A 22,698-nucleotide genomic window follows, 5' to 3' on the forward strand; every position below is an offset into this window, starting at 1 on the left:
CTACCTGTACAATATATGTTTCTTGGGGAAACAAATACCTTTAATACAGATTTTTTTTAATGAGGGGCATGTGAGCTGGTTTATTTTTTAAATAGGAATTCTGTTGATTTTTTTGGTTAGCTTTAATTTACAGAATTGTAGTGCTGAGTAGAACTGGGTTGTGGGTAGCCATTCAAATGGAAATATCAGGTTATTTCATTTTCATCTATTCTTACACAGCATATACGAAATAATGAAATAGGCTAAAAGTGGGAGTGTTTATCCTGTACTTTGGGAAATTCAGGTTTTTGTGCTACTGCAATTAGCATACTCAAAATCCTGAACAGTTTAAATGTCATAAACAGAGGACCAAGTACAAAGTCAAAAGGCTTCTGGGCAGAAAATGTCTTAGGAATGTCAGTGATCAAGATTCTTCTACTGTAATCAGTAGTAAAAGAAAGAATAAAGGTAGTTTTTTGAGGTAAGTTGAGATGTTATTTTGTTGCCATTAAAAGTGGTTTTCCAAGGAGGTGAATCAGGGTGTTCCTGGCTTAAATGGACTCTGCAAGCAGCTGTGGATGAGCTTCTGTTGAGAACAATCATTTTGTTAAAAATTGATTTTTAAGAACAGGATGAGTATTTAGAGCCTGTATTGTGTTAATTTTATTATGGAAAATTTAAGTTATGAGCTGGAGACTGAAGATAATGCAATAAATATTGTTGGCTTTCAAATGTCCTCAATCTGGGAAATATGAGTTGCATAGCTTGTCGCAGCTGTTGTGTTGAAAATACATCTTGGAATAAATGTATATGCTGTAAATTTTACTCACTTACCAGAATTTACTTTGTGTTTTTTCTTATAATTGTTTTCTCTGACTTGTAACTAAAGGAGGGCTTATAAGAAAGTGGGACTGGACATCCACTAAGAATGTGAAATGTTTTTAAACACTCCAGGGCATATCACGTGGTATTTTAACATGGAAAGGGATGTCTGTCTGGTTTTCTGTATTTTTTTTTTCTTTACAATGTTTGAGGAAGCATTTTTTCAGGAGACTAATGTGAATGCTAGTAAGACCTATACAAATAGTTTCATGACATTTTTGGTTTTCTACATGGTAACAGTATATGCTCTTGCAGGTTGCGTGAAAGCATGGATGCTGGGACCACAGCATCTCTTAACGTTCCACTGCCTGAGAATTCCTATTCTGTACTACACTTGTCAAGAAAACTGCCAGTATGTTTGAATGATGGCAAGTCATGTGCTAGTTTATAGGGTAGACTGATGGAGAGAAGGACAAAGGCATTAAGATTTCTTTTTCCTGTCATACCTCAGCCAATGTATGAAATACAAGGCTTATGCAATATTTCTGTGGGGACATCCCTTCATTTTACTTTATGTAATGAAAAGTCCATATGATCTCAGTTTTAAATCATTGTTTCATAAAATCTTGGCTTATGTCACAGGCTTTTAAGATGACTTTGATCTGATCAAGCATATAAAAAAGGGGCTACACCATCTAACTGGACTTGATAGTCAAGAAAAGTGTTCTGTGCTTTGTTGGTAACAGATGAAGCTTAGTAATATGATACAGTAGAGTGGATCCAGTATGATCTGTTGTACTCAGACTATCTGTGGTTTTGATGCACATTGCTGCATAGTATATCGTAACAGATAGCAGGTGTGATACAAGTTCCAGAAGGCAAAACTCTTTGGAAACGGAAAGAACATTTAAGATGACCATGTTAAGAGATGGAATAATCACCACAGTTATAGATCTGATCTGCTTTGTTCTGTTATTCTCCATTTTAGACAAAATGATTTTATAATCAAATGAAAATTATTATGATGGGAAGGAGGTGGATTTACGTTAGCATGCATCTTTCTTTAGCTGGTAAATGATTTGGCATGTTAATTGTCAAGTAGCTCCATTTTATTTTAAAAAATGATGTTCATGCTTTTGTAGGACTGAAAGTGTTACAAAAACATTTCGTTATCAAGACATTTAGAAAATTACGTGATTATATCCAATAGACTGTAGATTTTTTTGGCCCCAGTTAAAGAAATTTGAAAAGTCAATTATGTTACTGTATTCCAGTGGTTCCATTTTTCTAAATAATTCCATCTTCAGAAATGTCCAGGAAGATCAGAGTGCAGAACAAAAATTAAAATAACTAGTTACATTTATTCAGCTTGTATATATCTTCTTATTTCTGCATATACATTTGTGCCTGTGAAAAAGTGTTCTCCGTATGGGCAGAAGCTTGATTGCAGACAGATCCACAAAACAGTTCTTTGCTGTAATTGAATAGAGGAGTATTGAATCAGCAGATAAGCAAAGGTCATGTTTATTACTCTTATTGTTTACAGAAAAGCTATGTTAAGGTGCAAATTTCTGAATATAAGATGCTCAGTAGCAAAATGAAAAAAAAAAAAAAAGCCCCGAACAGTCATTCAGGGTACTTAAATTTTTGGTTGTTTTGTTGCTGTGTTGGTTGCTTTGTCAGCTGTTTGCTTGGTTGGTTGGGTTTTTTTTTTTGTTGCTTAAATGCTGCTTTAATAGTGAGCATTTTGAAGCTGCATGCTCCAAGTAACATATCTATGTTGTCTGCTGGAATGAGTCCAGTTGCATTTTCTGTGCTTCTCTGTACCAAGCACTCTGCTGAGCTACCTGCAACTGTTCCTTCTGCCAGAGTTTCTGTTACCTCTTTCAGAGATTTACTTGATAAATCCTTGCTTTCTAACTAGGTTGACTAATCCTGAATAGTCCCTTCCTTACCTTTCTTCTGGGTTTTTTTTGTGGAGGGCATTGTGGGGCGGAACAACAGTATAGGTTTGGAAGAAGCTTAGATAGAAGTCCGAGCCTTTCTTGTCAGCTGATTTTATCCCCTTTCCTGTTTCCTAAAATCCTTATGTGCCCCAGTCCCCGAAGGAGAATGTCCCCAGGCTTTTCAGCTGCCTCTCTATCTCCCCTTGCTACATCAGTTTGAAGGCCTGAGGGACTCAATTAAATGTGGAATTGGTTGTTTCAGAAATAGCACTGTGGCTGCTTTCATCAGTTGGTTTCTGTCTTCATCACTGATGCATCTCTGTGGGATGCTGGACTGCACATCCTTGAAAGGTGCTGGGATTGTCCTTGCCTCCCAGCTTTCATTTAATTAATGATCGTGTGCATGTGTAGTGTGCTAGGTCCTCGGCTGATTGGGACAGGTCCCTGGTAGCTTGGAGGAACTGTGTCTTTTCTCTTTGGACCAGGTGAGGATTAGACCCAGGATCTAGTTTAGGGACCATTTAAGCAGCGACAAAGAATGCTTTCTTGGATTTATTGTTAAAATTGGAAAGGGACATACAAGAGAGCAGCTGATAGAAAGGCCTGTTTGCTCAGCTGTGAATGTAGACCTAATAATAGTTCCTTTCTCATACTGAAAAGTGAACAGGGATTTTGGTTATTTCCCCCCCACCCCACTCCTTCAGTATAGAGCTTGTCAGGGTGAAAGCATACAAATTTTGGCATCTGTATTTGCAAACCAATTTCCACCTTTATGAGTAATATCTGTTGTTTAAAAATTGGTGTGGATATAAAGCTACCTTTAATCTCCAAAGTCCTTTATGATGATCCTCTTTATGTTGACATTTATTCTGCTCTCTCCTCTGTAACTACTGCTTTCATTTAAAAAAGGGGAAAAATACTCCTTTCTTCAAAGTTCCACTAGGGAGTGTGCAGAGCTGGACTATATTGAGCTACAAGCTAAATAGACGGCCTCTGGCAGCAGACAGCTGGGTGTAAAATGGACACCATCTCCCTCCCCCTTGTCTACACAGTCTGTGCCAAAGTTGACAAACAAGACTGGCTTCTGGTGTGTCTGACTGGTGGTGAACGAGGTGTAGCAGCCACTGTGAAAACATGACAGCAGAACATGTGCAGCAATAGGGTTACAGTCCACTTTACCAGCAAAAAGATGTTTTTGTCTTCATTGAAGTTACTGTCCTGCAGGGATTACTTCTTTTTGCAGTTTTCTATAAGTGGTGGTATGAATGTCAGTTTGGAGCCTGAATTCAAGGTCTGAGTAGGGCCACTGTAAAAGGGCAAAGTAGCAAGTCATCCTGGCCTTGCATTGTGGGCCAGTCATTAGCAGAACCAAAGCATTAGTGAGTTATCATAGAATATGCTGAGTTGGAAGGGACCAATCAGGCTCATTGAGCCCAACTCTTGGCTCTGCATGGGACACCTAAGAATCACACTGTGTGCCTGAGAGCATTGTCCAAATGCTTACTGGACTCTGGCAGCCTTGGTGCTGTCACCGCTATATTTGTAACTAGCAATCTTGGATATGTTCCTGTCTCAAAAGGGGAGAAATTACCAAATACCTTTTTGCATTATGAAATCCTCTGCCTGTATTGGGTAGCATGACCTCATTTTACTGTGCAGCTTGCAGCTACCTACGCAAGGGAGCATTTGTCCTACAGTACATGCAGTACTTAAAGAGGGGTACCTGAAAAGAATAAGAGTAAAACAATCATGTACCTGGTAAGAGCGCACAAATTTGAAACTGCCTTACAAAATGTTTGAGTCCAGTTTGCCATATTTTTCCTTGATGTACTTGCTGTTCCTTGGGATTGACACATGCAATGAGGCAAAGCACTCAATTTTGGTCTTGCTGGTCTCAGTAGTTAGATATACTAAGAGCTAACTAGATGCCTCAGAAGTACTGTGATTGGGTACTGTGGTTGCAGAACAGTTTAAAATGTGTAAAGGATTTGAGCATTTCTTGTTACTCCTTGCTAAAAGTATTTTTATTAGGAAATGCAAGATTGGAAGAAAAAAGAAATGCCAGTAAGCATTGCTCATTGAGACATGATGTGAAAAGTAAACAGAATAATGATGAACTGCATGGTAGCCATGGCCTAGTCACCAGTGGTTAACCTTTTGGAAATGGTTGCCTCTTTGACAATGGCTGTGTATGAAACTACAGGTATCAGGGGTTTTGTCTTCTTTTTAGGTGTTTACATTTAATATTTAAGTCTTCTTGTCTGCCTCCCCTTCATTAATGGGGTGGAGAAGGAGAGCAAATGCACAAGGACATCAGACTGTAGCAGTGAAAAATGTAAATTTATTAGGTCAAAATTAGGCTAACTTGAATTGTCTTCCTGTGGCAGCAAATCTGAAAAGATAAAACCTGAACTGTATAAATCTAGTTTGTGAAGTATTTGGCAGCAAATGCAAGGTTTGGCTCTTCCCCTGCTTAAGTTGGTTACTGAGATCCATTCAGTATTTGTATTCCTGAAGCACTGTCTTCCCAGCATCTCTTTTTTGCTCTGATTGTGGTGTGAAACTAATTCTGCAGAATAAACAGTTTGGCTTGTACACTTCTGTATTGCAGCCTTTGACATACTCAAGACAGAAATACATCACTTATGATCTGTGGGAGTTCAACTGTGATCAAACTGAAAAGTGTCAAGGGTTATGTCAGTCAATGTAATATTACAGTGGTTTGAAGCTGATGTGGGACCTGTTTTGTGAACCATAAAGAATTTTAGTAAAATAAATGGAAAATGCAGCATAGTTACAATGTAGACTGCAGGTTTCAGTGATTAGGTCTCTTAATAAAATTACATTAATTTTGCTCCAGGTTAAATCTACACTGAATATTAGTCGTTATTAAAAAGTTGCTGTTTGCAAATAAAATAATAGCAGTATCTGTTAGAGGCTGATATTTTTCTCCTGCCATAAAATCAAGAAGTCATTATTTGCTTTTCTTGACAGCAGTTTTTATGCATATGCATGAAGTATGCCCATTTAATATGGCGTGAATGGAGTATTCTCTCATAGTTTAGGCTTAGTGCTAAAAGGCAGAAACACCTTAATGTGTGATGCACTTCCTTCTGACACTGAGCTATTACAGAGCTTAGAATCACTGTTTTGTCTGCATGGAAAGCCCTTGGTGCTACATCTCTGTCCAGTTTGGTTAATGGTTACTGGTTAATGGTTACTGTGACATCCCTGCAGTAGAGCTAAGAGATGGAGGTTTTCTAAAACATCTGTAGTAATTTATTTTTTAAAAATTAAACCTAATGAGCTTTAAAGCAATTCAGTCCTCAAATGACATAAAGTTATCTGTGGTTGAAAAAAGTCCATGACACAAGTACTATTTGATACACAAAAGATTTGAAACTTAGTTTTGAAGTGCAGCTAGTGGGAGCTACCTTTCTGCTGGAAACTGACTTTCTGGCAGCCATTAGTCGCTTGGCAAAGTGAACTGGGTGCAAAGATGGTAACAGTAACTAGAAATTGCAAGCAGGCTGTTGCAAACATTTGGTTTTTATTTTGAGAAAGAAGTTTATAACATGTATACTAGCTTTCAGACAGGTTAATTTGTTGAAGTAATGACAGGCATAGCTGAGTTAGTAAAACAGTAACAATCAAATCAGTGATTTACTCATGTACCTTTTTTTACAGCCTTGTATTAATCAGTTTTCAGAGATCCAAGTAAAAGAATCAGCAGAACTGACCCTTTGTTGAGCTTTGAAACAGCAAGTTTTATCCTGATGCACTTTGAAACTGCTGATATTAAAAAAAAAAATTCCCTGAAGCAAGAAATGTAGTATCTTGTATGATTCTTAATTTGTCTGTTTTTGTATGCCAGGATACCGGAAAAAGATATAATTAATGAAGGAGTCGGTTTTAAATTAGACTTGATTATGGTTGCATGGGGAAAAGGAAAGGCACTTGAGAGAATCTTATCAGCATCACTATAGCAACAGCTGACTTCCTCATTCCCTGTGTGTTTTCTCACCCTGTGATACTTTCTATACAGTATTGGTGACATTTGTATTCAAAACTAGTAATTTCAATTGTAAGTTCAGAAGTGTTTGTCACAGAGAGCTGTGTCCCTTATAGTCAGTAGTTTGGGGAGATGTTGGGTTTTTCATTATTGTTATTATTACGACACCACATTTTCTTCTTAATTGTTGCTCTTTGAGTGAATTTCATCTTTATGGTGAAAGTAGTATAGATTCCTCATGTATGTGAGAAGAAAACTAGATTTTTCCTGATTGTCTTTTTTTAAAAGGAGTAGGAGAGGTGAAGGGTGGTGGGTAACTGTTATCCTGGGAAAAGGAGAAAAATATCAGTACTGTGTTCAAAAATCTCTTTATTTGGTTTCCTTCATTGCAGTTCACCTCATCATTTTGTTAAGTTGAAAAGGGAGGTTGCTTTATTCATAGTTTGCATTTGAAATAAAACTGAATGTGATAAATTTACCTTGTTCATGAGACTGAAACAGGCATCACCTTTTCTTGGCAGCAGTGTTCTTTTACCTACAAGTCAAGCTGAGGATCCCCAAATGTCCATTTTTAGTGAGCTAGCTGGTGACCTTCCCTTTAACTTAGAAGAAGGAATTGTGTTGATACTGGATTTTTAAATGTTAAGGTCTTTAGCTTCCAGCTAGATAAGGCCTGTGACTGATGTCATCCTATTTCAGGTTAGGCATACAGAGCATGTTCAGCCAAACTGACACAGACTAGTTCACAGTCTTCTTAGTAGTGAACTTCCATTAGAGTTCTGCCAGGGAATGTATAATTCTGAAATCTACTTGACTAGAGGAACTTTTTAGAAAACTCGTTCAGCAGCCTCAAAGAGTTTTCTCAGGAGCAGAGAAAGAGTGTATTGAGTGTATGTTTTTTGAGCCTTGGCTTTGCTTTTTCAGTCTGAACTAATTAGAATAAAGATTTAGAGCATATAAGGTAAACATGGGATATTAATCAGGTTGTCTGAAGGATTGCTGCTTTGTGCTTTGCAAATATTTCTAGGGGGGTTCAGGGCTGCTTGGTGTAACCTGCTGGCAGAAGGCTGGAAGAGCAGGTCTACTGCAGTTCTGTTAGGTTGACTGCCTCTGGAAGGAAGGATTGATAAATAATACAGGAGTAATATTTTTCAGGAATACCAGTAGTTGTTTAAAATATTGCAATACCAGGAATACCAATAAATTGCTTCAAACTTGCCATAGCCTCTTTATCTGTTGTATTGCTGTTTCTTTTGTAATAGCTTTTAGGTCTATTTATGTATAAGCAAGGCATTTCTTTCATGCTGTGGTAAACTGCTTGTCCATTCATACATTATCTTGAGATTTTTAAAATTTATCTAGGATTTTGCAACTCTTTGATCATATTGTTTTATAAACTTTTAATGTACTAAAGCTTGTTCCTTATGCTTTACTCTCGAAGGTTCCTTAAATTCATCAAAAGGAGGAAGAGCATTTAGTGATAAGAGGCTGACAACAATGGGCAGGGAAAAAAAAGAAAAACTATCAAAATAGTTAGGACAATAAAGAATAAACTACATCCTAGCTGGTATATGGTGAATGCTATGTGATAGCTAGTGTTAGAAAGAGACTTTGTGAAGCTGAGCTTTCTGTGCATGAGTGTAGTTTTGAGCAATGCAATAGCTACCCTGAAACTACTGAATAATGAATTTTCTCCCTTCAGTCATTGGTAGAGGAAAGTTACCCAGGTGATATCCTGAGTCTTCCTAAATAACTGTGTAGTAGGTACTTCTAGCCAAAATATCTCCTTTTCCAAATCTAGTCTTATTACTAAGCTTAAGGATTAAGAAAAAGATGAACTTGTAATGTTGAAGTGAACAGAAATAAAACCTTAATGTAGTTTACATGAAACAAGACATGATACTTAAAATATCCTTAAAGTCTCCTTCTCAGCCTTGATGTTTCACTGTGGTTTTGTACTGTAGTTTCTCCATATCTGATAATTTAGGTCTGTTTTGGGGCCATCATCAGATATGCGTTAGTGGTGTAAGAGCTCTGTGCAAGTCTTGAACAAAAAATGTTGTGCATGAAATATGAATTCATGTGGAGGTGGAGAGACCTTAATTTAGAAGAATTAATTTTAACATCAAAGCAATCAAGTTAAATTTGTTCAAAATAAAAGACAGGGGAAAGTCGATAAGAATTAGAATAGGGGCTGAATGTGAAGTTTTTTCAGGGAGTCTGCAAACCAGTTTTCTGCTTGTGTAAGATTCTGCCTCAGCCTTAGACTATGCTCTGTTACAGTTGCCATGTCTAATTTTTTAACCTGTCCTATTACTGCTTTTGATAACTGATTTCTTATAGTACACATACTGCTTGAGGTTTTTATTTCAACACAAAAGCAATGTGTTCCCTCTGTTTTTGAGTGTAGGCAGTTAATGTGAGGCGTTTCCTGTAGGAATGGTAGGTTTACACAGAAAACTTTTACAAGATTTATACAAAAAAGGTGAAGGCTAAAATGGCAGTCAAAGAAGAGATGGAAAAATAGAGTTCTGTTCATTTTTGAAAGAAAATTTCTGTCAATAATGATTGCTTTTCCAGAATTGTTTTCTTTGACACTGACGTATGAGCAATGCCTCTGGGTCCATTTAAAATGTAGATGATTTTCCCCAAGGCTTGTGGCTTGAAATGACAAACAAAGGGAGAGTTTTGGGTGACAGCCTTCCAGTTTCCAGGCTAAGCCTGCCTGGAATCCATTTGATCATTATGCACTGTAGCTGAAAAAATGTGCCTGGGAAGAAAAAAACATGGCATTGTTAATATGCTTCTCAGCCCTGTATGACTCATGTAAAATGTGGAATTGCTTTGGATTCATTCCATTGAGATAGCTTCTTCCTGGTTTGCAGAGATGTTTCCTATTGTATTTATTCATTTTAAGTCTCTTAACATTTTGTATTGGGACTTCGTAGAATTTTAAGTGGATGACAAGTAATCTGGCACTTTCCCTTTCTGTTGAAAATATATGAACATGCAGACCCATGTTTCTCTCTAGTTTTAAAAGAAGAGAGATAGGAAGTGTAGAATGTGTGGATCATTACAAGATGCTTTCTCATTTGGTCAGGTAAAGGTGGAGAAAGGAAGGGTCTCTTCCTTCTGTTTCACAGATTGGGGAAGGATGGGGAAGAGAAAAAATAGTGTCTTGCGCCAGGATAGCTTCTGGGAGTACCAGGAATTGGACTGGCCCTTAAGAAAGCCCCAGAGTCCAAAATGGAACTTGTGATCAACAAAGAATGGGAACTGATATGCTGAGCTGGTTTTCCCTCTATACGACCAGGAAGAGCAGAGCTCTTCCTCATGGTATGTCATGTCACTTCTGCAGCACTTTCTCCTCTGTAATGCAGCAAATTTTCCTTCACCATCTTCCTCATTTGTGACTGTCCCCAAAGCAATGAAGTGCCCCTTGCCTCCATCAATGGGTGGTCTGTTTGCTCTTAGGTTTGCTGCATTACTTTCCTTGAGAAAACAGGGTATGTGAAAGCAACTAGAGTGCATCACCACTTGATGGCACAAACAAATTGCTAGACTGAAATAAATGAGTAGGAATTCAGCTTTTCTGCAGTGTGTGAGTGCACCAGTGCACCAAATAAGTCATGCTTGCTGTTGTAGTACAGCATCCCGTGAAGCACTCTCAGCATCTCTTAAACTTTTTTGTTGTTTAATTTCTTTCACACAGCATGAGTACCCCAGCACTACTGAAAATAATGAGCAGTAGGGCTTTATGTGGTAACTTAGTAAACTGACAATGTAGCCCAATGTACTGGCCTATTTGTGAGCAAGAGAATGTACTTGCTTGGCTGAAAATGTTCTGGTTGCCTTGTACTGAGGCTGTACACTCCTATCTCTTCCAAGTTATAATCATTTTGCAAGTACAAAGCAACTGTTAGTGAAAATCGAGTTTCTGGACTGCATAATTTGAACAGCTTTTAAAAAATAAACTTAATTCTCTAGAGTATTGCATTGTGTGCTGTTAGATTCACAATGACCTTGATATTTCAGGCTCTTCATGTATTACAAATATTTCTTTTTTTATTCCCCATGGAGGCAGATGTTCCCAGTTCAGTGACTGGAAGGATGACCATATTGATTCTTTAGCCATTAACATTAAAGTGTACCAACAGAGAGTTTCTCCAATACTGTTACAGTTCCATCTTGCCTTTTCTGAACACATTGTAAGAACCTTGGCTTCTCAGGTTTTTATTAGTTCTCAGAAAAATGAATTTCAGCAGCAGGCATCTGCAAGATAACCTTCTGGTCTTTCCATCAAACACACAGCAGTTGCTAGAGACTTCCTTTATTTAATTCATTCTGAATCCTCACTTTTTTTCTGTAGTTTTAGCTTCCTTCTGTCTTTTCATCTGTCCCTGAACATATTGCCTTGCTTAATTATATCCTGTTTGGTGGACAAAGAGAAGGGGGAGGATGTTAATGCTTGTCAAAATGATGAGCAACCTCCTCTTTTTCCTGATTCCATTTCAAATACAAGTGCCTGCCACAACATTTGGTTGATTTGTCTAGGTTAACTGTAAAAAAAGATACTCTGTTGGTTTCTCTTTTCAGCTAGTACAATAGAGACAGAGCTTATCTCAGCATTACATGGATCAGAAGCAGTTAAAGTTTGCAGTGTACTTGTTTCCCTTCCAATTCTCCTACCACATCATGGATTAATAGAAGTGTCTAGTGTTGAGGGATCTTGTATGTGCATATGTATTGCATTCATGCACCAGTCCCCTGTCTTCATTCCCATGCAACTGACTTGTAATTAATTGTTAGAATTAACTAGAAAATTACTTCGTTGAGAAGCTCTTTGCTTTTCATTTGTGTAGCACCTAGGGCGGGCAAGACCTGATCTGAACATAAAGATCTTAATAAGTAACATACATGCAGTAATTATATCTGAGAGATCCTGTGGTTGTCATACACACACACACACACACACATCAGTTCCAGCACTATAAAAGCTGATATGCAGATTTTTTACAAGGTTTTATGACATGCCTCTGGATTTTGTGCATATTGATTTCAACAATGAACATTGATTGGATCAGCTTCATGCTGTTTCTAGGCCATATTGTATCCCTGTTAGGCCTTCTGCTGTCCAAATCCAATTTTACTTTGAAACCTAGAAACTTCCATTACAGTAAGCTTTAGCAATCCCAAGGTGCAGGGAGTTTAGGAGTGCTCTCTCTCGCTGTGGTGTACTCAGGAGAATAAACAGAGCTGTGAAAAAAGTTGAATATTCAAATGCATTAAAAACGGCTGGTTAGGTTTGTTGTTGTTTGAATACGTGCTTTTCATTTGCAAAGATTCTATCAGTAGAAAGCCTAAATATTTGAGAGCATCAGTGTCATGTTTTTTGAAAGACAGATCTGTTGTTTTCCACTTGTGAAACAATATTAACCATTTAATGAAACTTTAAAATATGTTGGCAGCATTATTGCTGGGTGCTGGTGTTCCAGCTTGACCCTTCTTAAATGGCTGGTGAAAGAGTCTGTAGCAATTAGATAATTTTTTCATCAAAATATTATTAAATCCAAATTCCTGTAACTGATACTTCCGAAAGCATTTGTTTATGACACAGGACTTCAGTGAAAGCAAATACACGTTCTTGCTACTCTCAGTATTTGAACTCCAGAGAGAAGAAAATGGAAAGTAATTATAGCACCAGAATGGATGCTTGCAATTTGATATTCAAAGCATGCTTTCTTTTGCTATTAAGTTCTAATTTAATGGGGAGATTTCTATGCCACTTACAAATACTTATATTTAGATTCTGTAGTTGTTTAGCTCTACCTTTGGCATGGCTGTCTTTGTTCTGAAGGCTCTCTAGGCTGCAGTACTTTTCCAGCCTTGGTCATCTGTGTAGCCCTCAGTGATAGACAAGAGATTATTGAAGGGGAAAGAGGGTTGGTGGCCACATTAATCTGATAAACGTTCTGGAAAGCATGCTCACTCAGATGGAAGAGTCTACCCTGTCTCTAAATGGTGCTGCATCTTGGCTTGGGGCTGCAAGCATCTGCACATGAACTCAGCTCAGTCATTGGTGTTCTTCACAGAAAGTGGCAGTCACTTCTGTGCTGGGGACTGAGATCAGTTTTCATTTGAATTGAGAAAGACTGCATGCATCTCTTCACACGTGGATGTGAAAATCAGCTCAGGACCAAGGCAGCAACTCCTACCACTGAACTTTTAACTGGTGCTTGAATGTTTGCCAAAACTAAAGCTCCATGTGTTTTTTGTCACTGTTTGTTCAAATATGGAGCCAAGTGCATGTGTCTGAATAAGGATGAAATGCGATTAAAAGTATTTAATTTTGCAAATTGGTTGAGCACTGGAGTGAGTTGCCTTGGAAGACTGCTGAAGTCATGGCATGAGGTATCTCAAAATAGATTAAATCAGTGTAGAGGGGCAGGGAAAAGCTTTCCACTGGAGTTTCCCTGTGCATGAGGTATGCCTCACTGATGAAGCATTTCTAAGGCAAATGGAGCATGCAGCAGCCCAGGAATGACCTGTGCTGAGGCATAATGAATTCTTAACTGGTGAAGTGAGGCATGATTTACAGAGGATGAGAGAGAACAGATTACACAAGCTCCAAAGATTCAGATGCAGTTATATTTTGATGTAATTCTGATACTTGCTGATGTCATCAGTTGTAGCTCTTTGGCAAGCCCAGCATTATTATATGTCAAAATGTTATACAATGCAATCTTACACAATCATAAGGACAAGGGGTCAAAAAATACTGCAGTATATATACCAGTCTCAGTTGGCCATCATAAATATACCAAACTGTTATTTTTTGGTATTCTTTTTTTTCCAAAAAAAGCAGTAGGCTTGCTGGAAATTGAGAAGTTTAAATATTATGCATTTGTGAAAAGGTCGTATTCCCCTTTGTACATACTATTAATGTGTCAAAGTTGTGTTTCTCTTATTTGAAAGGGCTATCTGGAGCTCTTTAGAGAGTGGTGATTGACTGCCAAATCAAACACAGAGAAATTTATATCTGGGTTCATGAATGGTGAGGTTTTGAAACTCATAGTTGGGTTGATTACAGAGTTTGTTTCTGTGATTGCAGAGTCATAATGTCACCAGGAATTCTTTTCATCTAGGTTTCGGCATAGCCCAAATTCTTGGTACTTGAGAGACTGGACCATTCACAGCTGGATCAGACAGTGCTTAAAATATGGTGCCCAAGATAAAGCCTTATACACAATACAAAACAAGGTAGGTTTTGCCAAGGAAGAGACACGAATATATTTGATCGGCTTTTGATTCAGGTGTGGCTTGACAGGAATTCCTGTTGTGGCCAGGACCTGTAGACTGTGGTTTAAGTTCAGATTTCTTTGTCAAATAACAAATTACTATTGCTCTTCAGTTTTAGCAATAGCCTTTTTACAGCTTTTAAATCCTCTCTTTTCTCAGAAAGCTCATTGGTTTTAAGTAGTGTTGGTGTCCAAAACATATTAATTGCAGGGGAGGCATAATAACACGATAGGCAGGGCTATTCCTTGTCCGAAAGGCTCAGATGAAATGCTGAAACAAACCCAGTGCATCAGAAGTTGGAGAGCCTACATGACAGGAGCCATGCTAATCTCTCGTGTTGCTTGATGTACATTGCATCAGTGTGGAGTGCCTTGGTTCTGCTCTTTCTGGTATCTGCTGCACTGTACTTGGGAAGATTTGAACAGCACATTTGCACACAACTTTTTTCTCTTCTTTTCTTCAGGTTCAGTATGGAATTTTTCCAGATAATTTTACATTCAATATTTTGTTGGATTGCTTTATAAAGCAGAAGAAATATGAAGGTAAGAAAGCACATACCAATACTGCATCCTTAGTTGTGTGCTCTTATGTTTACAGAGCTTTTCTTTAAACTAAAAACTTGCAGCCATATTTTTTCTGAATTCATCATAAAACAAAACTTCACCTTCCCTTGAAATATTTTCTGCATGTTTCTCTCTTGTTTTTTTTTGACTTTATTAATTTCATAGTTTTGAAACTTGTGAGATTCCCAGTTTCTACTGTTGTTAATCCTATTGCAAGTGTAAACCATCTTCTTCAGTTACAAGTGTGACATACGTGGTAATGATATGATAGGACTTATTAGTGACAATTAATTAGTGTTACCAGAATTAAAATGTGTGTTGGTATTCATCTTCCATACATTTAGCTGTTCAAAAAACTACATATATAAATTATTTGTGTAAGCTTTCTGTCTGCCACTGGAGGCAGCCAGCTATGCTGAATTGCCATACTGGGGCTACTTTTCATTATTGACTGTTTAAGTGTGTGGATGAGTCCTCTCACGTTTGATGACAGATACTAATTTTGATGATAGATTTTAATTTCACTTCAGGTTTTCTAGTACTGTAAACTTGCAGTAAGCTTTCCTTTACATAAAGCTCTTACAAAACTGATAACGGAAAGGAACTGAAAGGTTTTGCTAAACAACAGATTAATACATATATTTTTTTTTATTTTGAGACATACCCCCTCCATCTTTGAATTCCCCCTTATTTTATCCATATTTCTATTCTGTGTGAAACTGAAGGCCTTTTTCCAAACTGTCCTTCCTGATAAGGGAGTGTCACTGGAACTCCATGTAGAGCTCCTCCAGAGCACTGTTTGCTGAGCAGACCACTGTGGGTGATTTGTGACAACATTTCTTATCCTTTGTGCTCTCCTGTCACCCTAAGGCTAATGAAGTTAAGTCAGTCTTCTCTTGTTTGTAATCAAAACACAAGAACAAAGAAATAATTTAAAAATTTTTTAATGATTAAAGAGCTAAGGAAAGAAGAGCCAGCTGAATTGTGTAGAGCTAAGATGATTTTAAGAGCTCCTTGGCTGTAGTTTCATGCCATACAACCCATTCTTCCTTCTTGCAGTGTGTTTGAGCAACCCAAAAGAATAAGACTAATTCTGTAGGTGTATTTTAGTCGCAAGAAATGTTTAACTTCCTCTTCAACTATTTCAAAGCATATCACAGCAATAAAGCTTCAGTGAACATGAGTGGCTACAAAAGGAAGATATGTATTGGAAGCTATGCTGATTAAGTATTGATTTCCTCCATAGATGCTATGTCAGTAGTAACAGAGATCATGCTCCAAGAAAGTTTTGATGAATTATCAACACAGCTTCTTTCTCTCTATGTTTTATACCACTACCTGGCAACCAAGTCAGAACATACGGTAAGCTGACCACACTCAGAATGATACACAGAGCCTCTGCTTCCCAGTGTTGTGGTGCGGTGAATTAGACATTCAATCATGAACATATTTTATGTACCTTTTATGTACCTTATTTTACCTGGGGAAAAAATGCTCCATTTTGTCATTATTTTTGCAACTGCAGAAGAAAGAAAGAAAGGAAAAAAAGAAACAACCGAACATGAAAACCATTAAATCACTTGTCACCCCTTCTGATACTTTCTCTGAAAGGAAGGGTGTGTAGGAATTTTGAGATGTACTGTATGCCCATGTGAAGGACGTGAATTGACACTTCAGTTCAAAGCAGACTCTTTCAATTACCACCAAAAAAAAAAGTCACCTATTAAGCTAAGTATTGCTCACCATTAGACCTTGATAATTATAAACCATTTTTACTAGGCTTTTTAGTATCCCGATTGGGATTCTAAAAATTTATTTTTTGGGTGTATGGGTTTGGGTGTATTGTTTTGGGTGTATTGCTTCTTACTACATATCTGTTTAAAAACTAATTTTGTTACATTTCTCCTGTCTCCAAGGATTATGGGTTTATTATTTACAGCTTGCTTGCTTAAGGCCAGAATGACAGACAGTTCAGGGTCTTGGAAGTGGCATTATTCTACCTTTGCAGAAGGGGCTCAGTAAAGGGCTCTGACATGATCTCTGTAGGAAGCTATTTTTAATGTAGTTTGGCTCAAGCCTTCAATAGCATGTTGTTATCTAAATGGCAAATGCTTGAAGCCTCCATCTGTGTTATGTGAAACATCTTCCAAAATGCATTTTACAGGTACCTTCAGGTTTTACCCAGCTGGGTTGTAATTTGAGTTTTCACTAAAGAAGAGAAAAGCACATTTACTGTTTTGCATATTTTCTTCATTGCCTAGAAATAAAATATGCTTAGTCACTTGTATGTGAAAAGCAAAAGGATTTAAAAAAATCTCATTTTTCCATTGTGTTTGTCCATGTTTGTATATCCATACTTTAGAGATAAGTATTTGTCAGTATGTGTAGTGTTTCATGAAAACTGAATGTGCAAGTAAAGATGGTGTGAACATAAGACATGTTTAAGGCAGGCTTATTTATATAGCTGTGACTTATTTAATATGCATTTTGAAGTAATCCCATTCAAAGACAACAATGAAATTACATTTTTATTTGTGTACACCATTCAAAGTACCATTCAACACCTCATAATGCTCAGAACCAGTTTTCTGTCTTTGGTTTAAGACCTAGAGGTAGACATAGTAAGAAGAGCTTTCTTGCAAAATTACAAACACTCACATTTTAGTCTTCTGCAAAGAGAGTTGTTCCTCAGTACAATTCGTACTGTTTCTCAGGACAAATATACTGTAACTGAACACTGGGCATATTTAATAGTTCTTTACTTTATTCCTAAGATGTGATAAAAGCCATGCATGCTGCCATTTTATATTTGTGTTTGTTAAAGGAGCACTTACTTAGTTGATGAATTATTTGCAGTGGGAAGAAGAGAGAAATACCGGAGCTTCGCTGTTGCTTACGGGTCTAAAGCAAAGTAACACTGTGGGTTTTAGTTCCCAGCTCTATGGCTATGCATTCCTTGGTAAGTTTTACCTCCCTCATTGTCAGCTTTCCCCTCTTGTCTTCAGTGGTTGAACTAAATTGGCATCTTTGTTTTATTAAAATGTAATCAAGGAGAAGGCAAAGGACAAAAAAATACTGGAAGAACAATTTCAGAGTTATGAATGAACCTGTTTTGTAGGCCAGGAGGGTAGAACTGATTTGAATTTGATTCATCAGACAGCTTCAGAACCAATTTTAGGGCTCCCTGAAATGTTTGGGTTAGATGCTGAAAGAGAGAAGATATTCTTAAATAACAGTGGGATTGGTTTGTTGGTTGACCAAGAAACTTAGGAAAAAAACCCGAAAGTACAGATTTCTGTGGCACACATTATAAGGTTATGGACAACAGACTGTTTTTCTGGTTAATGAGCATCTTAAAATAATCTTTAAACCTTATGAGATGGGAGAGGACAGCCTGGAAAATACTTAGTTCAGAACTTTTACTAGTCACTGTAAAGTGAATGTTGGGGTTGTGAACAGCAGATAGCAGTGCCTTTTCCCTGTATCTGTTAAGAAGTCTTTGCTGTTAATAACTCGCTATATAGTATTAAAGAGAAGTTAGATCAGAGTATATTCAGAATTGAAGGGAAGGGACATGGGCAAACAGTTCTTGAATTTCCTGTGACTCTTTAGTGGAGTATGGTACAGATAGGTTTTGTTCTCTACAAAATTATTATTTACTAGAAAGTAAGTAGTCAACAATTTATTGTAAATTTTTGTTTCATTACTGCATTATTGAGGGTAATAGAAAGTGAATTTGTTCTTCAAATGTCACCTCAAAATATGATATGTGGTGGCAGAGTTAGGATGCTGATTTGTATTTATCATGACTGTAAAACAAAAAACTAATTTTCAGTCAAAAAAAAGGATAAATTTGAAAACTAATTTGAAAGGAGGATTTTTCATAGCGCTGTACTTTGTAATCCAGTGGAGATACTGTTACAAACAGGGACTTTGCTGTCCAGTTGGCATTCAGTTTGGAGAGTTTTAAATGTCATATAGATTGGTGGAGTAGTGTCTGTATTTCAAAAATGTACTTCACTCTTGTCTGAGAGCAATAGTGCTTGGTCCATGACATTGACATTCAGTGGATCAAAAGCTATTTACTGTTATGTCACATATTGCAAAGTCTTGCCAATGCTAATGGAGCTGACCTCTGAGAGAGTAAAATATGTCTACAGGCACAGAGTGGCCTCAAGAACCTCAGCTTTTTTAATTTAGCCATGGTCCATAGGCTTTGTCTGTGCACTTATTACCTTGCTTTTCCTAAACTGTTCTCTCTCATGTAAAGAGGGTGTCTCTCATAGTTTTATGTTACTATAGCCAGAGTGCAAATGGGATTGAGAGCTTGGACACAACTCCTGTATTCTGCACTTGAAGAGGTATTGTCAGTTATGCTGACAATAACAAAATCAAAGCCCAAGAGAGACAATCATTGTAAATTGCATCTACTACAATGTATTATGCATTTCCTCTCTTATGCAGGAGTTTCATGATCTCAAGTAATTACTGTCAGAAGAAAAGCCACATTGCAAGTGGTGCAGTACATCACAGATCCTGCTAAAATCAGTGGACACCTTGTTGCAAGGATTGTCTTATATCAAGAACCAAAATTTCCTTTTTGGCAGGTGTCCCATATTTTCTCTTAGGAAGCCTCAGCAGAAACAGGGGTAGTAAGCTGAGCACTTAGCCGTAACATGTGCTGTTGTGGGTGAGTAAACCCTAGAGGCCACAGAGGTAAATCTAGAGAATCAGATTTAGTGCACATATGCTCCACAGTCAGCTGAAAGCTAAGGAGACATTTGTCTGAGATCTTCAGGTGTCCTTCTACAAGCTGCTGTTACAAAGCCTGACAAGCAGAAAACCTGGCCACTTACTCTGATTTCCATCTGGGCAAAATTTCTGGGTGAGGGGGAATGGGGAGGCACTAGAAACATGCACATAATTAGATTATGTTGAGCAAAAAAAAAAGCACAATAATACAATTAGAGCAATGGAAATTCTGTAAGAGCAACTTTGTAGAAGTGTGTTGTTTTTACCACCGAAGCCAAGACACTTGTTATTACTGCTAGAAACCAGAGCCAACCTATACAGGTTCCATTAAGATTCAGATATTGAAACACTAACAATAAAGTGTGTTTTTATCACAGGGAAGGTGGAGTTGACAAAAGGATTAAGAGCTGTATACAATCTAATGCCACTGATGTGGACACCTGGATATTTGAATAGAGCCTTGCAAGTGATGGAGAATGTGGCTTCATTGTCAGGTGACATCAAAATCTGTAAAGAGGCTGTAAGTATAAAGGCTATAACCCACTGAACACGGGGAATTTCATATAAAACAAACTTCACTAAAACCTGTGAATTCTGTGCCTTGTTAATGAAAAGATGCCCTCCAAACTTCATAGGTTTTTACAAGACAGGAGAAGTAATGTTTAGAACAGAATCAGTGCTTAAGTTGATGAGCCAGTGATAATGTCTACTGGCATGTCCTTGGCAATGAGTATGTGCTACTGCCACAGACCATTTAAGTAAGTTTTCTAAGCCTTGCCCTCCCTTTAGAGACACCTGTGTTTGTGTCACAGGAAACGAGTGTCTGTAGGGATGGGAAGACACCTTTGTTTCTCAAGTTTTTGAAACCACTCAGAGACATATTTCTTAGGAGTGAGGACGAACTGTCACATCTTCTTGATCTTATGACTAATTGTATGTGTTCTGTGCCCTCAGATGATGTCCTGAGTGGTACTGGTCCAAAAAGCTGACAGAATGATTTCTAGAAGGTTTGTACTGCCCTCAGTCAGGAAGGATGGCTAGATTCAGTCCTTTTGTGAGGTTGGCACTACCTAAGCGACTTGGGGCTTAGGAGTGCTGTGGGGAGTCAGGCTGATGCTGGAATCACACAGCTTAGGAGTAACTTAGTATGTCACTACTGAAGGGGCTGGAGCACAGAAACATCACTGAGGTCTCTCCTTCTCTTGGTACTTTTTCCTGAAGGTGACCCTGATGATGAGAGCCTCCCTTTTGCTCCTGTAACTACTAAAATTGCAGTCTCCCCTGACAAGCAGAAGTCTGGGGCACTGCTCAGCAGGTACTCCTACCTATTGCTCCATTTTCTGAAGCTTCTCAGTATAATGCTGGTCAGTCCAAGACAGGTCACATATGCGACTTCCACCAGTTTTGAGTTACCTCTTCAGGTGTGTGGTTTTGGAGGTATCTTTCTCACTTCAAGTCTGAAGAACTCAACTTAATACACTTGTGGGGTTTTTTTCTGCTTGCAAACCCTAGACAAATTCAGCAATTTCTCATCTTGCTCTGAGTTGTAGATGAACATCCTAGTGTTGAAACAGGGCTGTATGTGTCTGGTACTGTAGGTCTGTAGAAGATTGTATCCGTCTGCATCCTGATACTCTAAAAATAGTAAATGCTATTAATACCTAGAAATGCTATCTGTATAGAGGTACTTTTTACTTTGTTCAGCAAATAACTAAGAACTTGTAAAAGAAGGCTCTTGCTGATTCTTTACTAATGCTGCATTTCTGTACATACCCAGTAGTAGAGCCCAAAAAGCAATGCTTTGACTGTGAGTGAGAGCCACACACTCCCAAGTTCCCAACCACAATACAAAATTCTTCCAAGATTGTCTCATATCCTTTTAGAATTTGGTTTTCTGTTTAGCATATACAGAAGTCATCTCAAAATACAAGGTAATGAATTAAGTTGTTTGCATGCATGACAGTTGTGTTACTTAGATTGTATTCCCAAACTCTTGATTCTAACCATGACAAATGTGATTGTTCAGACTGATGCCTTGGAGACCATTTTGCAGTCTGTCCTTAAAGCCAAACCTGATCCAGAATCTGCTGAAGAAGCCAAGAAATTAGAGCAGAAATTGCAATGTGCAGAGTCAGAAGAAACAGAGCAGTCTAAAGTACCTGAGTACTACAGCCGATTCAAGGTAAGACAGTTTAATTTCTCTAAATATTCTAAGCTGTGGTAGATCTCTGTGATGCATACTAGAAAATACAGATGCTGACTTACTATGGCTGGTAGACTGACACCCTTTCAGTGCATCAGGAGTTCTGTTTGGCATTTTTGAAACTAATGTCACCTTACATTTTCACTTCTCCAAACAGGAAGCAGCAGCCTACAAAGACATAAAAGCTCAAGGCTACTTGTCTTTTGTCTGTCTGCTGGAATTTTATTTTCATTTTTCATACATGAAAATGATAACTCCAGTCCTGTTTGCAAAAGTGAAATGTCTTTAGAGACCTATTATCTGACCTTGTGTGGGTCTTGCTCATTAAAATAAATTTAAATGGATGTGAGACTACCCTGAATTTGTTGTCCATTTGTGTACATTATAATTATGTAGGAATGTTGTATCTTGTACTTTCAGACTGGAGAATTAAATTAGGTTCATATCACCTTCCTTTTATCTTTAGATTATTGTCATCATGCTGATGATAACATTAAGAAACACAGAAGGCTGTTCATTAAGGCACATCTATATAATAAGTGCATTTAATTTGATCATCTGATTTTATTTATCGTCTCAAAATCAGCTAAATAATATGTGCTGTGGTAAAAATCAAGTACTTCATGTTGAAACTTACCTGGCTTACAGTTCCAGGAGCAGTACTCTTTCCATAACCCATCAGTTTCCATTGTTTCTGCTCGATGGCTGGGACAGTTGTGCTGGATACAGACTGTTCAAAAGAAATTTCAGAAGTTAAAAGACTAGTATCCTATGGTTTCAGCTCACACACACACTTTCCCTTGCTTTAATTTTTACTTACGTAACTTTGCCACTAATCTATAGATACTAAACTTCTGTTGTAGACAGTTAAATCTTTTTAATTTAAGTGTTTGGGAATCAGTGGATGCTCAGCACATGGTAATGCCTGGATGAATTTCAGTGAATTAGGTAAACACAAGTGTTCTTTGAAGGAGGGAGTGAGAAGTTTTTTATTTATTTATTTTATTTATTTGTCTCTTATTGTCCATCCATTGTCTAGCCTTGAAGAAAATAATGCATACTGCTCAAAATGAGGTCTGAATATCAAACTGGGGACTAGTGCCAAGAACCTAGTTTTATTTT

At 37.7% G+C, this 22,698-nt stretch overlaps 1 protein-coding gene across 1 annotated transcript in view; it reads left to right on the forward strand.

The window, feature by feature from the left end:
* Positions 1-22,698, forward strand: part of MRPS27 (mitochondrial ribosomal protein S27) — a 41,454-nt gene that overhangs the window by 15,493 nt on the left and 3,263 nt on the right. Inside the window, exons 5-10 of the mRNA XM_041486107.1 lie at positions 13,905-14,019; positions 14,522-14,600; positions 15,868-15,983; positions 17,478-17,580; positions 19,751-19,893; positions 21,400-21,555. Of these exons, the coding sequence (XP_041342041.1) occupies positions 13,905-14,019; positions 14,522-14,600; positions 15,868-15,983; positions 17,478-17,580; positions 19,751-19,893; positions 21,400-21,555 (712 nt within the window). The remainder of the gene's footprint in view (positions 1-13,904; positions 14,020-14,521; positions 14,601-15,867; positions 15,984-17,477; positions 17,581-19,750; positions 19,894-21,399; positions 21,556-22,698) is intronic.

This window comes from Pyrgilauda ruficollis, unplaced genomic scaffold (genome assembly GCF_017590135.1).
Source record: "Pyrgilauda ruficollis isolate IOZ18807 unplaced genomic scaffold, ASM1759013v1 scaffold74, whole genome shotgun sequence".
In the NCBI taxonomy this organism is placed as follows: domain Eukaryota; kingdom Metazoa; phylum Chordata; class Aves; order Passeriformes; family Passeridae; genus Pyrgilauda; species Pyrgilauda ruficollis.